The 13,737-nt window shown below is 41.1% G+C and overlaps 1 protein-coding gene across 3 annotated transcripts; it reads left to right on the forward strand.

Moving 5' to 3' along the window:
* Positions 1-4,584: 4,584 nt before the first annotated feature.
* On the forward strand, positions 4,585-13,737 carry LOC135672119 (uncharacterized). Of its 3 annotated transcripts, none has more exons than XM_065180597.1 (10): positions 4,585-4,796; positions 6,490-6,557; positions 9,410-9,435; positions 10,561-10,651; positions 10,874-10,969; positions 11,494-11,562; positions 12,900-12,958; positions 13,065-13,187; positions 13,305-13,376; positions 13,473-13,737. In XM_065180597.1, the coding sequence occupies exons 1-10, from the start codon at positions 4,710-4,712 to the stop codon at positions 13,526-13,528; spliced, it is 747 nt and encodes a 248-aa protein (XP_065036669.1). In that variant the 5' UTR covers positions 4,585-4,709; the 3' UTR covers positions 13,529-13,737. The 3 variants fall into 3 exon arrangements, with proteins under 3 accessions (XP_065036669.1, XP_065036729.1, XP_065036786.1); XM_065180714.1 differs by having other exon boundaries at positions 4,611-4,796; positions 6,370-6,557; XM_065180657.1 differs by lacking the exon at positions 11,494-11,562.

A 13,737-nucleotide genomic window follows, 5' to 3' on the forward strand; every position in this document is an offset into this window, starting at 1 on the left:
CATATATGTATGGGTGCATGGATGCCATCTGACGCCGCTGAAACGCCGACAACCCCGTGGCCTCGTCGCGTTGATCTGGGACGTCCGCATCATGATTCCCCTGTTTCGTCTGCCCACTGCATCTTATCCCAGATGCATGTACCAACTTCGTGGACCTTTCAGTGTCCTCAATAATTAACTAAAACGTCGCAACTTAATTGATGGAATTCTTATCAGCTGGTTAGCACCTAACTCTGGAAGTGGATGTTTAGGAGAAGAGAGTCGGCTGTGGATTTTTGCCTAGCCACCCTGGAGAGCATTATTCGTGCGTGTCAACAGCAGTCGGTTTCAGTTTTAGTTGGTTAGATATGGCTCGAATTGGGTTTACAAGTGTCATAAATATATGGATATGTATGTGCATATATGTATGCTTTCTACATAAACTGTGCAACTAGTTGGTATCTTTTGTTAGCTAAAAAGAACCAAAGTCGAAGCGATGCCATAATTACTGCACCCCTGTGGTGCAATCCGAACCGTCCATTCCTAAATCGATCCTCTCTGAGATTGATTCTTCGATGACCACTCTCCCTCCCTCTGCTTCTTTGTTATTATTATTATTATTATTCGGTAAGATCCGTAACAGACCTTCCTCCCTCCTTCCTTAATTTGTTGTTAATGAGTTTGTAGTAAATCCAACGTGCACGCTCCTGCCCACTTTAGTCAAAGAGTAATGAATGAAGTAATAACTCACCCCCCAGCAATAGAAAATGACGAGAATCGGTGAGACGAGATAGCTTTGGTGGTGCTAAGCCTAACAGAGTATAATTAATATACCCGTCGGAGTGGCATTGGCTCTCGGTTCCTTTAGTTCTTCTTCACTATAATTAAAATAAATGTAGGCGAGACGGGGAGGGAGAAAACTACGAGCAAGCAAAGCTACGGCCAGTCCTTATTTTTTGGCCTTTTCTGCGGCTCGTACCTCGTGTACTCTCCGCACAGCTGTTGGTTGGGCCCCGCTCCCCTTCTTCGCCGCTGTCTGTTGGACTGTGTGTTTTGACTCTCTTCATCTTCGCCCATCCAGTCATTTCTTTACACGTTTTCGTTGCCCCCTTTTTTTTTTTTTTTTTGTATTTTGAGTTTTCAAACTCCATATGCGGCCGTAAAAACAAAGGATATGATATTTTGAAATAGTGATATCGGTTTCTAAATGCCATAATTTTCTAAATGCCTCTCGCTGGACCGGTTGGGTTCGAAGAGGAGCGAGAGAGACGCGATACAAAACTAATACCAGTGGTCAATAATGGAGGGAGGGAGGGAGAGGATGGCGTGGGTTGGGGAGAACGAAACAAACAAAAGAGAGTGACGAGATTTGGGGGAATCGTATCCCTTTTGTACGCAGCGGTTACGCGTCACCAGCTGTCCAACACCCAACTTCCCTTTTCTTTACTTAACTCTCTCAACTATCTCGCCGGAGAGAGAGAGAGAGAGAGAGAGAGAGAGAGAGAGGGAGAACAACGGGAAGCGGTTCGAACAGCACGTGCCCCTGCAGCTCCTCTGTCGCGTGGCACACGTGTGACCGTTGCCCCGTCTCTGCCATTGGAGAAGCAGGGGCGCTGGTGTCATTTAAGCAGAGCAGGAGGTCACGTGGTGTGAGGAAAACGGGAGCCCACTCGGTTTCGTAGACGACAAGATATTTTGTTATGGCCTTCGTTTTCCTAAGAGGTAAAGTAAAGTAAAGGGGCAGGAAGGGCATGGCGGCATCGAATATACATCGAGTGGTGGTGTTTGTGCCCCCATCACAGCTGCACGGAGGTACCAAAACTTGCTTTCCCGAGACACTGCCACTACTCGTCCGCCCTTATCATCTTTTTATATAAACAATGTTAGTGTGGCACAGAGTCTCCCCCCGATCGCTGTTCCACTGGCCCCTGCCGGAATGAACGGCCGACGAAGCAACTGCGAAGATGCTGCTTGGATTCCCTTTTGATAGCCACAAGTAAAGGAGTCTAACCTGTACCTGTCTTTTGATTGGATTGGCGTGACGTGTGGTCCACGTGGGAGCCCACGCTTGCGACCCACCGTGGTTACGTCCTCCCATCGCAAAAAAAGTTAGATGTCCGACTGTGAAGGAAGGTGTGTTCGAACCCATGGTGATGGAGCAAAAGCAGAACCGACTCGTCCATCCAGCGCGCACTTTGTACTCTCGTGGTGGTGGTGGTGGTGGTGGTGGTGGTGGTGTTGGGGGATTGATCCCACGAGGCGGGCCACGAGGACACCATTAATTTTCACTAGCTAATAATGAAATAGGTTCATTTTAGTCTCGGGAGTAAAACGACATCAACCCTCGGTCGGGAAATGACAACGGGGAAAAGCAAAAGAAAAAAAGGAGAGATGCAGATGAGAACACGTTTGGTGGTTCACCATCCCACCGGTCGGCTCCGCGGTCCATGTAGCGGGTCCGCATGACATGACGGAAGTCCACATCGTCGACCTTTGTTTTGTTCTTCCTCCTCCCCTTCTTTTGCCGTGGTTCCTATCGAACGAACTACTACTACTACTAGTACATGTAGTCTTCGCCGACGCTCCCTCTCCTCCGCTTTTTCCTCCATACAAATACCAACCAAACCGCAACAGGATATAATATTTGTACCCACTTCCATCTTCACCAACCCGCTTGATCAAGCTTGTATCCATCCCTTCTCTTAGTGATAATGCTACATACATGCATGCATGCACGCACCTAGAGCTGATGGTACTTGGATCTTTTATCCTTCTTTTAATGTGTCCTCGAGCGCCCATAGAGTAAGTGGCAAGGGTTCGAGAACGGGGAGCCACCCGCTCCACTTGATGGAATCTAAGCAACAGCCTTCCACAACACACCTCCTCCTCCTCCTTGATGCTGCTGCTGTTCTCTTTGTTTTTTCCTCCTCCTTTTATAGTCTTATGGCGAGCACATCGAATCACATGCGTCTTTGTGCCTCGGGCACCTGCAACGCCTCTCCCCAGCTTTCGCTCTTTCTTCATCCAATTTATTAATGTCTTTGGCTCCATCATCATCAACGCCACCAAGACCTTTTTTTTTTTTTTTTTCTTTTTCTTTTTTTGGCTTAGAGGAGATGAAGCAGACGCAATAATGCAAGTAGCCATCGGGTCGGGTTTGGGAAAAAGCCATCCGTCGCTATGTGCTGCTGCTGCTGCTGCTTTTCCAGCGTTTGTGTTTTGCAATGTAATGGAGGTCGCTTGGGATTCGAGTGGGCCACTCCCTGGTTTGGGGGGTGAGGGGGTGGGGCGTCGCCGAATAGATGACCGGAGAAACGAGACTTGTCTGTTGGACCAGAGGAATTCATCGACCGAATTCGTTGGGTTGCAATTACGACTCCAAACGAATGAAAAGAGAACGCCGTGGCCGGCAGAATGTGCCATTCCACACTCGTTTGGGTAGTGGCCTCGATCCATGTCTCACCTCGCATGACTGACGTCCTCATCTTACTAGCACCGTACATATATTTATATGTATGTATGGGTTTCATCTAGTTGTTTCCGAATTAGTACCTCGGATTTTGTTGATATGGTTTGTTCTATAAATATTATAAAAAGAAACTCAGGTAGCGAGTAAGATAAAATTATGGTGGTTCCCACACGCAGACAAGTAAGTGTCTTATGCTGATGCTGTATGTAGTTTGCGTGAGCAAGTGAACTGAGCTGAGCTGAGCTTTCCAAGTGAAAATGTAATTTGCATGGTCATGTGAGGTCAAGTAGCACAATCATGCCTAGGATCTGCGATCACATCCATCATCCACCCTTGCCTTTGTATCCACAACTACAGGCAGCAGTAAAGTATTCATTCTGCTCCGCATGGATGTCGGCAGACACCTCCTTCTCTTCTATCCAAACTGGCCAGTTTCTTTGTTAGATCGTCATCTGAGTGGGTGAGTACATCACATCGTGTCTCCTCCTCTTCCGCACCAAACATTCTGCCGCCCAAATATTTATTTCGCCGTACGACGCGGAGGCTATGGAAATAATCGGAGCAGGAAAAATGTCATCTACGTATTCTCTGTTCGGCAAGCAACTAATAATTATCACTACAAGGGAAATGAAAGATAAAAGTCAAAACCAAACGAAGAAAAAAGGCAGATAGTGGAGCAGTAACATCATGCCAGAAGATATCAAACGTCATCTCCCCCGCAAGGAGGAGGCTGGCTGCGGGGGGCCCACGGAATGGAAATTTTGACCCTCTGCGCTTTATGTCGCGTGGGACCATAGAGAGGACGTGCCGTAGACGACAAACGAACGCCATTGCTGACCGAAGCTAGCTAGCTGCAAGTGGGGACGGACAGACGTTCCCTTTGTTTGGGTGGGTCTCAACATGTATTAATTACATAGTCGATGCCCGCGGTGGGCTGTCGGTCCAAGTGGAAAAGATTCAGAGAAAATAATAATAATAATATTATTATTATTATGCGAGAATGGTTTCGCAAAAGAGCAAGCGGCCATGAATCGGGCCATGGACTGTTGTCCGTCAACCCAATCCGGCCCGTATAACATCCGGTCTGACTCGAGAATTCTCGATGCTAAATAGTCATTATTATTATTATTAGATTATCAAGAAATAATACAAGGCTCTCTCAATCGGCCGCTCGCTCCTCCTCTTTCTCCTTGCAGATCTCATATCGCGGTCCACTGCGACGAGAGCCGGGAGGGGGAACGATTGATCGGAACGAGGGAGGATGCTGCCGACCGTGTCCAAGGGGCGCGGGACCTCAGCCGTTCGGCCCGCCCCGGGATTCTCCCAATACCTCCGCCGAATCGTCAAGGTTCTTCTCTCCCCCTCGCCCCACCCTTCTTTTCTTCCCCGAACCGAACCACATGCGATCTTCCCGACTCCTTCGGTGTCTGTTTGTCGGGATGAACGTTGGAATTCTTGAGAGATCCATGATAATTCTACGGTTTGATCCGTCGCGTGGGGACGGCGGTCGTGAGATTCTAGGAAAAAAAACCCGAATTAGGTCGAAGAATCGTTCCAGGAATGGGCCGAATTACGTTTTTTCTTGCAGCATTGACGTGGATCTGTTTATTAGTCGTTGGCCTTACGAGCGGAGGGTTTCTTTTAGGTTTCGAGAAATCGATTATAGACTTCGATATGGAAAGTCAGTCACAGGAAACTAAAAACGTGCCGTCTCTTTTTGAGGAACTCATGTATGGCCGATCGGGTGATCTGATCAGCGTGGCTTTTGTTATTAAATGAGTGAACGTACCAAATTTATATGTCCTAATACCGACGCTGATCTTTCTTACCCTAACGTCATGCTTGGAAGCCTGCAAAGTAAGTAATCTGTGACGGGTCTCCGATGAGTTATCTTGAGGCCATGCTATTTTGCCTGCAGGTTGCACGATAGTTATGCTCCTGATATACTCAACAGCAAACTCGTTGTGATGATGAAATCAACACTTTGTGTGTTGCTGTCGTGTTTTACAAACTGTCTACTCTTGATGCAAGATGAGTGACGCCAGATGTCCAAACATGTTTTTCTGATATATGAAGCTCGTTCAATTCGGTGGCAGGACTGCAACTTGGGCAGCTTGGTTTTGGTTAAAGGTCAACCGTAATACCGACTCGAACATTCCTCTATCCATATCCATGTGGATATGATCTTGAATAGTGATTTTTTTCATCCCTAAGCTAACCGAGTTGGGTTTGGCTAATCGGTTCGCACTGGGTTGGTTTGGGATAAAGCTAGGTTGTTTTGGTTATAACTAGCTAAGCGCATGAGCTAAAAAAAAAATGTATATAATTAACACCGCACAAATTTCTGTGTTACACACAATATATACATATATTGCCAAATTGGGTTGGGATCTGGTTGGGTCGGACTAGACTAGACTTATCTTATATCTAGATTGGGTTTTAGGTGACACCTTACATTTTCTTTGACTTGAGGATTTTGGTTCCAAGATATCCGATACAACCAAGCAAAACGATTGGTTTCAATCAAATGGGTTTGTACTTAACCAAACTTAAATTACCACGATAGTTTCAGGTGGCAAACGATTTTATATGTAATGATTGTGCGAGAAGACTGGGCAAAATTTCCACATTAAGGTGATTTTTCCTGACGGAAAACAAGCTTTAGTCTACCATTTGAAGTTTTAATTATGATGGGTTTTATTACTTTGTCTTGGTTAGTGAAAGCATGTGGTTGATTCTAAATCGATGTCTGGCTTTACCTATTTTTGGGTAACCTGACATTAGGTTTATGTGAATGAAAATAGGGCCATGCGCCAGTTGTCTAGAACATTTGCTTCATGTGCTTATGTTAGTTTCAACTTTTTTCAGAGTAATTGTGTTTTGTGTCGTGGATTTATTGTACTTGTTCTGCATGTTTACAGGTATCGAGGGGAAGGATGGAGATCGGAATTTATTTCTGAACCAATTCGACTCTGATCTTTGCGAGTATAATAATAATATGATTTACACTGTCTCATGCCCTTGTTTCTTTTGATTTTTAGTGGCAACAAATGGATATCGAGTATACATTTTGGCAAATGCTTCATCTTTGTACCTCACCCAAAGTTGTGTATGTATCTGTCCTAATTCCTACCGTTTTAATGTTTTTGAACACATCATGTTTTAAGTATCTATCCTTTCAGTTTTCACTGCAAATTATTTGCAATTTGAATGCATCTGTACATCGAGCATAAGTTTCTATCTTTTATCCGTTAATAACGTAGCTTGATGTTTATATAGTGGTCGTTTACTGAATTCTCCATAATATTCCTTGCATGATGCATAGCCTTTCTTAGTTTCAACAAGATACTCGATGTCTTACCAATTTTTATATTTACAGTTATGGTAGAGGAAACTTGTCAATTATGTGATGAATAGAGATAATTTGGAGATGTTTGAGTTTTGTGGTCTTAAATATAAAAAAGTGGCCTGCCGCATGAAGCCTCCACTGAAATAATACAAATTTTCTAGTGACTTGGAATCCTTTCTTTCAGCTCCAACACTAGTGCAAAAAGTTCAAAGACCCCTATTCCTGTTTGGACTAGCACAAGTCTTTTCAGGGAAGAGCAGGCCAAGAAATGGGTCAAAGCAATCTTTCAACGGCGGAGATCAAGCGGTCTGGGACACCCTTGTCACATGGATGGTCCAAAAAGTAGGCCCAAGTGCCATGTTAGCAACATAAGATGACTTAGAGACTTTTGTTGATAACTCAGCATTGAGTTTGACCACTTCTTGGACACGAGGTTTGATGGGTCAATGCGATAAACTCTTATCCCTTGTTAGATTAAAACTATAAACTGTAGGTTGATCTTTACCCATCTGGAGAGTCCTAGCTTGACTCAAACTTGATCGAGTCAACTTCAGTTCACATTGGGAGAGGGACAATAAAAAGGGTTTTATAGAGGACGAGAGCTGGAGGCATGTATAGGCTTGATGGCTAACTGATTAACACCTCTCCTTTTCATGGTCCAATCTAATTGAGACTTACAAAAGGATTGATCATGGATATTATAAATCTAGATGGAGCAGAGCTAGTGTTTCATTAGGTTATGAGAGTCAACAAATAGGTGACTTTTGTATCACTTAAGGTACAAAATTTAAGTATTACTCTTAACAATATCTCGTTCCCTAGAGTTCCTCTCTACCTCTGTACTCTTTCTTTTCTATTCTTAATCTCTTTTCTCCATCTCTCTGTTCGTAGGTAATGAGAGTCGACAAATGAGTGAGTTATGTATCACCTAAGGTGTAATATCGAAGTATTACTCCGAATTAAATTTCATTTTCCAGAGTTTCTCTCTACTTCTCTATCCTTTTCGTTTCTATTCCCAAGCTGTTTTCTCCATCTCTATCTATTCTAGGTTATGAGTGTCGACAAATAGGTGAGTTATGTATGACTTGGATATGAAATTGAAGTGTTACTATGAAGAAAATCTCATTTTCTGGAGTTCCCCTCTGCTTACCTATCCTTTGGTTTTCTGTTCCCAATCTCTTTTCTCCATCCTTTTGTTCTATCATTTTACCTTGCAGAATACCTTCTTTCCTCAAAGTAAGAAGGTGCTCGATACGATACAATTATCCTATTGCTTGTATATGAGGTTAAGGGGAGGATAATTGCAGTCCTCGATGGAAACTAAACTATGATATATGATTTATAATTTGTCATTGACTTGAAAGGTTGAAGTCAAAGGTAATCATTTCAAGTGGTGATGAGCAAATTGTTGCTCGCGACGGGATGATTAATTTGTCACATAATGGATGACTTGTTTGTTGCGAGAAAGATCAAAGTGAGAAGGTCCAGTGAAGACTCTCTTAGACTTCATAGTGCTTTCGCACGTAATCTGTTTTAATTTTCATTCTGAGTTGTTGTTTTTGCTTTCTTTGCTAAACATAGTGACATGCTTCGCGGAAAGATTTGATGATCTCGATCCTTCCTCCAAGCGGATTTACGCTTTGTGGGCGGATTGATAGAGTCGTCGATGGACGAGAGAGCTTGAAAGAGAAAAAGGAATCTAGATTGCTTCTTGAAGAAAAGGAACACCTGAACATGCAACAGTGAAGATACTTCTTGAGCAACAATCTTCATCAATAGCTCGGACTTCATAGGGCTTTTCTCTAGTCGTTTGCCTCCCTTCTTCTCTCATCTCTCTGTAGGGCTATCGCCTCTCTCTCTCCTATGTTTTCTAGAGCCGTCAACCTCTTGATTTATGGTTGTAGAATGGGGACTCCTAGATTTCTAATCAGACTTGGACGACTCCTGATCACATTACAGGCTCCACATCCAGATAGAAAGCACTTGTTCTTTGTTATTCTCATAGTGGTGAAAAATAATTAGTTCCTAACTAATGTATTGATCCCTGTTGTTTGACTATTCACCCATACTGCAGTACCTAGTCTGATCAACAATGACCGATTTAGATTAAATTTGATTGTAAACTTCTAATGGTGAAGTTCAACATACGACACAAAAAGGAGAGAAAATTGTCAGAATACTAGGAACAAGTGAAGAGGAATAAGAAGGGATCTGCAATTGAAAAATCATCACCCGTATGGAGATACTAGTTATACAGTGGAACTTTATATAAATAAAAAGAATTAGTGGCTTACTAAATTTCATTACCGTATGATGCCGTTGCACACTCATTCTTAATAGATTTTTCGTCTATTAAAGTTCTTCTAAGCAGAGATAAGGTTTCCGTCATAGGATATAATTCACTGCTTTTTCTTTTCCTGCAATGGACTATCGCTCGACTCAAACAATAGTTTAACATTTAGTTCACTCCCATTTAATTATACTCTTTCAAATTAAGGACTTGTAATACGCCTCTTTACTTAATTTACTTGCGCTTTGATACTTTATTTCCTGGTAAAGTTTCTTATTGGAGCTTATCGTGTTGCTACATGTGAACATAATATGGGAGACAGCTACCAGCACACAAAGTACCATAAACGTAAGTTATACACTTACATAATTAGTACCTGTTATTTTCTTTTCCTCTTATCATATAACTTGTGCCTTGCAGCCATCTGCCATAGTGTGAGATATCTACCTGCTTTATGTGTATCCGTGTTTGCTTGCTTCATCATTCACATGCTGATTCATCTCTTTCTGGGGTTTCATTAAATTCAACCGTAGAAAAGAGCACAAAAAAAATTCTATTAAATTCTGGAGTACGTGGTTATGGGAATCTAGCAAAGGAAATCTATTCACAACGCCAGGAATGGTCAAAGCTAGCATGAATAAAACTTTATCTCAGGTAGTATGGTAGTTTATGGTTGCTCTTTTGCAACATAGGTGACGAGAGTTCAGTTCATGAAAGCAGCCTATCTATTTACTGGAGTATAGCTTCGTACATTAATCCTTCTCAAACTCAACTTTGGCGGTAGTCTTGTGCATTGGATTTTGTTCTTGGTGCTGTGTAATTCAAGAGGATTCCTTTTATTCCTTGGTGTCATAGTCTGCATTCAATTTTTTAGCAAATAGAGCCGTTTAATGTAACTTTTGTTGGATGCCCGTACATATAAAACCTTTGAGTTTCCTGAAGGTTCTTTTAGGGATTTGTTATTTTCTTTTATGTGAAATCATATGTAGGACTGACTTGAAATAATTTTCTAGATTCTAGAAGTAAGAGATCATGTATTGCGCTACTAACCAACCAACTTGTGCCAGTTGGCCAGTATTTATTTAGCTAATATAGTCTTTGATGTAAGGCATGATATTGTTGAGGTCGTGCCATCATTTAAATATGAGCTCATGGCCTCCTGCAAACTGATATAGATAGTTTCTTGGCTTTGTTTAAAAAAAAAAACTGTCCTTTGTCCCACTCTACTATCAACCAAACAAATAATAAAGCCTTTACCTCCGATACTAATACATATACAATACATAATCCATGCTATATATTCTTTGATTTATAATATTTTTATGTTGCCTAAAGAATGCTGAATTGGTCCTTGTGCCCATGATAGTCATCGCATGCATAGGTTACGCTCAAGTTATTGGAATGATATTGTGACTACAAAGTTGCACAAATAATATTCATCTGCGTAATCCATACTTTCCCATTTCTGTCCAGAAACAAAGAACCAATGGGCACGAGATGATCCTGCTTTTGCTGTGATCTTCTGTCTCTTTTTGATAGTTGCCACTTCAGCATATTGTGCTGCGTAAGTTTTTCAATGTTGCCTTGTTACATCTAAATGTAATATTGTCATTCCAAGTTCCGAGATACGTAGCTGAGGTTATGTTTTCTGGCGACATCTAGTTAACTGCTCAAACTTTGAAGGTCCCGGTTCTTGTTATATTCCCAGTTGTCATAATAAAGCATTAACCTTTTTATGGGATTTGATTTATCCTCAATTTTCTTTGTGTTCTTTTCCATAATTTAGGTATGGCGTGACTTGGGTGCATTCTGTGTTCACTGTTGTTTCAGTTGTCATCTTCCATTTCTTGTTAGCAGGAACGATTTTGGCTACATGTTGTTGGTAAGAATTTGACATTTAGCATTCTTTTTTACAATTTCAAGTAACTCAGCAATTTGTAACTTTGTTGACATTTTACATTAGTGTTGTTGTTGAACTACACATATGAATTGCACTTTTTTTTTCCTAATGCATTGCTAAATAATCATGATTTTTCTGATATGCATGACATTTTTGAGGTACCCATTATATTTTGTATGAAAAGAAAATCCTGAATAATGCTATTGCCTGAAGCTTGTTAAATTACCATATTCACTAACATTAAACACCAACTGATATAAAATATTTATGACAGTTTCTGTGCCTGATAAACGTTGAGTGAGTCATTTCCCCAGAACATGTATGACATTCTTTCATTGGTGAGCATGCATATTATGCAAGAACTAATCAACAACAGAAACATGACATCACTATTGGTGACCAAAAATCACCGTATGAACTTCCAAGACTTTTGTTGTATGGGCCAGTCATTGTATAAGATATCATATATTTGTTGAGCTTTCTTTTTCCTTTTTGAGTTGATATAGGTTTCTGACAAATACATACATGCGTGAGGAGACACCAAGCAGTCATGCAGTCGAGCAACGGGTTGAATGGTACCACATAAAACTGATGTTTACATATATCAGCAAGTCTGTTGCCTACCAAATTTTATCATGTGAAGTAAAAGATAGTTTGCTTTTTCTTTCTTTCTTCTTGTGACTGTTTGAACATGTCTCTGTACGGTAAATGCTTGCATGTGTGTTTGTCTGCATTTACATTGTTTTCAATTGTCAAGAAGACCCAACTTGTCGTGTCAACCCCATGAATCGCTTGACAAGTTGCTAGATGGGATGACAGATAGAATCTTTGCGAACTTGGAAGTTGCAGGGATTGTGGTGAGTTTGCAGTTCTTATGCTTGTTGATTTGGATTGAATGCATAGGTCACTTGATGAAGGATGGGGGGAACCTTTGTAGACTCATGACTATGTAATTTATGGTCTAGGTGATATCATGACTATGGTTTGTAAAGCCAACTTGACTATGAATGAGTTTATTGTGAATGATAAGAAACGTGGTTGAATGGACAAAAAATTAGGCTTTTGTGGAACCAATAAGTCTATGATAACCTTGAAAGTAAAATCAGGCCAACTGGGATTGGAAATACTCTAGTTGCAAAAAGTAACTTCCGAATGCATACAATCATCAGTCTTCTTATTTGTGCTTGACCAGATGATATTTTTTCTGCTTCATGGAATCTTATTTGCATATGTTTATTTATTTATCATTGGGATAGGAACAGATGACACTACAAACCATGTAGCTATAGCAGAACAAAGCAAAGAAAAATGGCTTCAGGGGCCTGATGAACACTGATGTTAATGCTTACAATTATTTTTTCCTGTTTTTAACTTTGGTGGAGTGCAAAACAAATACTAACTTGTGTCCTTGTTGAATATTCTATACAGGAGAAAAAAAGAATGATGCTAATTTTATATTATAATAGAACAAAGCCATAAGCTTTAACTACTGGTTTGGTTAAATGAATATGATTCTCTATTTACCATCTAGCCTTCCTATGGGCCTGCTCATGTGAACCAAGGATTTTAAACCAATTTCTCAGTTCAGCATAACCGTACAATGTCAATAATTATTCTCAGGTTGCCTTGCAATACATTATTGTCCCCTTCCCATTTCGGCAAAGGTGTTTGGTGGAATCAATTTTTGTATTAATTTTTAATCCAATATGGTATATAAATTTCTGATGGACAAATGTTACTTGTCAGTCTGATGAAATTATGCACAAAACGTCCTGATGTATCGTACAGCTTATGTTTAAATCATTTCGTCCTGCTTCAGTTTCTCTTTACTTGTAAGTGAGATAGCACTTTTTTTCTTTTTCCAATTATGAGACACTAATATTCTTTGGTGTTTATGGTGTCGTGTGAGTAGGCTGTATGCTTTTGACGTTCACTGCAACTCTTTCTTTCCAGCATTCGTTTTGCTCTATGGTAAGTAACCATAACAATTCAGTGCTGTCCATCACCTGTATCGCTATATTCTTGTGTTTTATAGGTCATATGTTAATTTCGCTCATCGCTTGTATCTTTTTTCCAGTGATTCAGTACTTTGTATCCCCTCTCTTGGTAGCACATGGCTTCTTTCCAATGTTGGTCTCAAACCTACTTTTCATGGTGGCCATATCTTACTATCACTATCTGAATTTTCTCGGCTACGATGGTATGCAGGACATGATGCTGTCAATTACTTTGATGACTAATGACTTATTTTTGTCAGAGTTTAGGCATGGCAAGCTAATTGCACGTTGCTCTCGTGAAATGAAAATTTCTGATGCAGTTCTTCCATTCTTGGACAAAACAACCTTCTTTTTGTATCCTATTGGACTTGTCATCATCTTATCCCCGCTGAGTAAGTTTCTTTGATATGGATAGTTCATCTTGTTTTTTATCTTCCACCATCCAAAAGTCATTCTTTCTACGATGGTCGTTGATTTTTTATTTGTAGTGATTCTTAGTGGCTTCAACCCCACAAGGTATATGATGAGGCTGTACTTCGGTTAGCGACCGTACGCCAAGGGCGCACCACAGGGTGGCCAAGATAACCCGACAGCGGGGGAGTGCGAGTGAAACCTCATGGTCGGTCCATTAGATTGATTTGGCAGGTTTCTCGTTGATGCGAAGGAAAGAGGCGGAGAATGGACTGATGATCCCTTTCAAGTCTTTTGTTGTAGGGTGCTAGATACACAACAGTCACAGGAGAGAGAGAGAGA

The sequence above is a fragment of the Musa acuminata genome, chromosome BXJ1-1 (assembly GCF_036884655.1).
Source record: "Musa acuminata AAA Group cultivar baxijiao chromosome BXJ1-1, Cavendish_Baxijiao_AAA, whole genome shotgun sequence".
NCBI classification, from domain to species: domain Eukaryota; kingdom Viridiplantae; phylum Streptophyta; class Magnoliopsida; order Zingiberales; family Musaceae; genus Musa; species Musa acuminata.

Excerpts from the sequence above, each read along its gene's own strand:
- LOC135672119 (XM_065180597.1), top strand. The coding sequence starts at position 4,710 with ATGCTGCCGACCGTGTCCAAGGGGCGCGGGACCTCAGCCGTTCGGCCC. Across the intron at positions 4,797-6,489 it reads ACCTCCGCCGAATCGTCAAG|TGGCAACAAATGGATATCGA; the intron begins GTTCTTCTCTCC and ends TTTGATTTTTAG. Across the intron at positions 9,436-10,560 it reads GCACACAAAGTACCATAAAC|AAACAAAGAACCAATGGGCA; the intron begins GTAAGTTATACA and ends ATTTCTGTCCAG.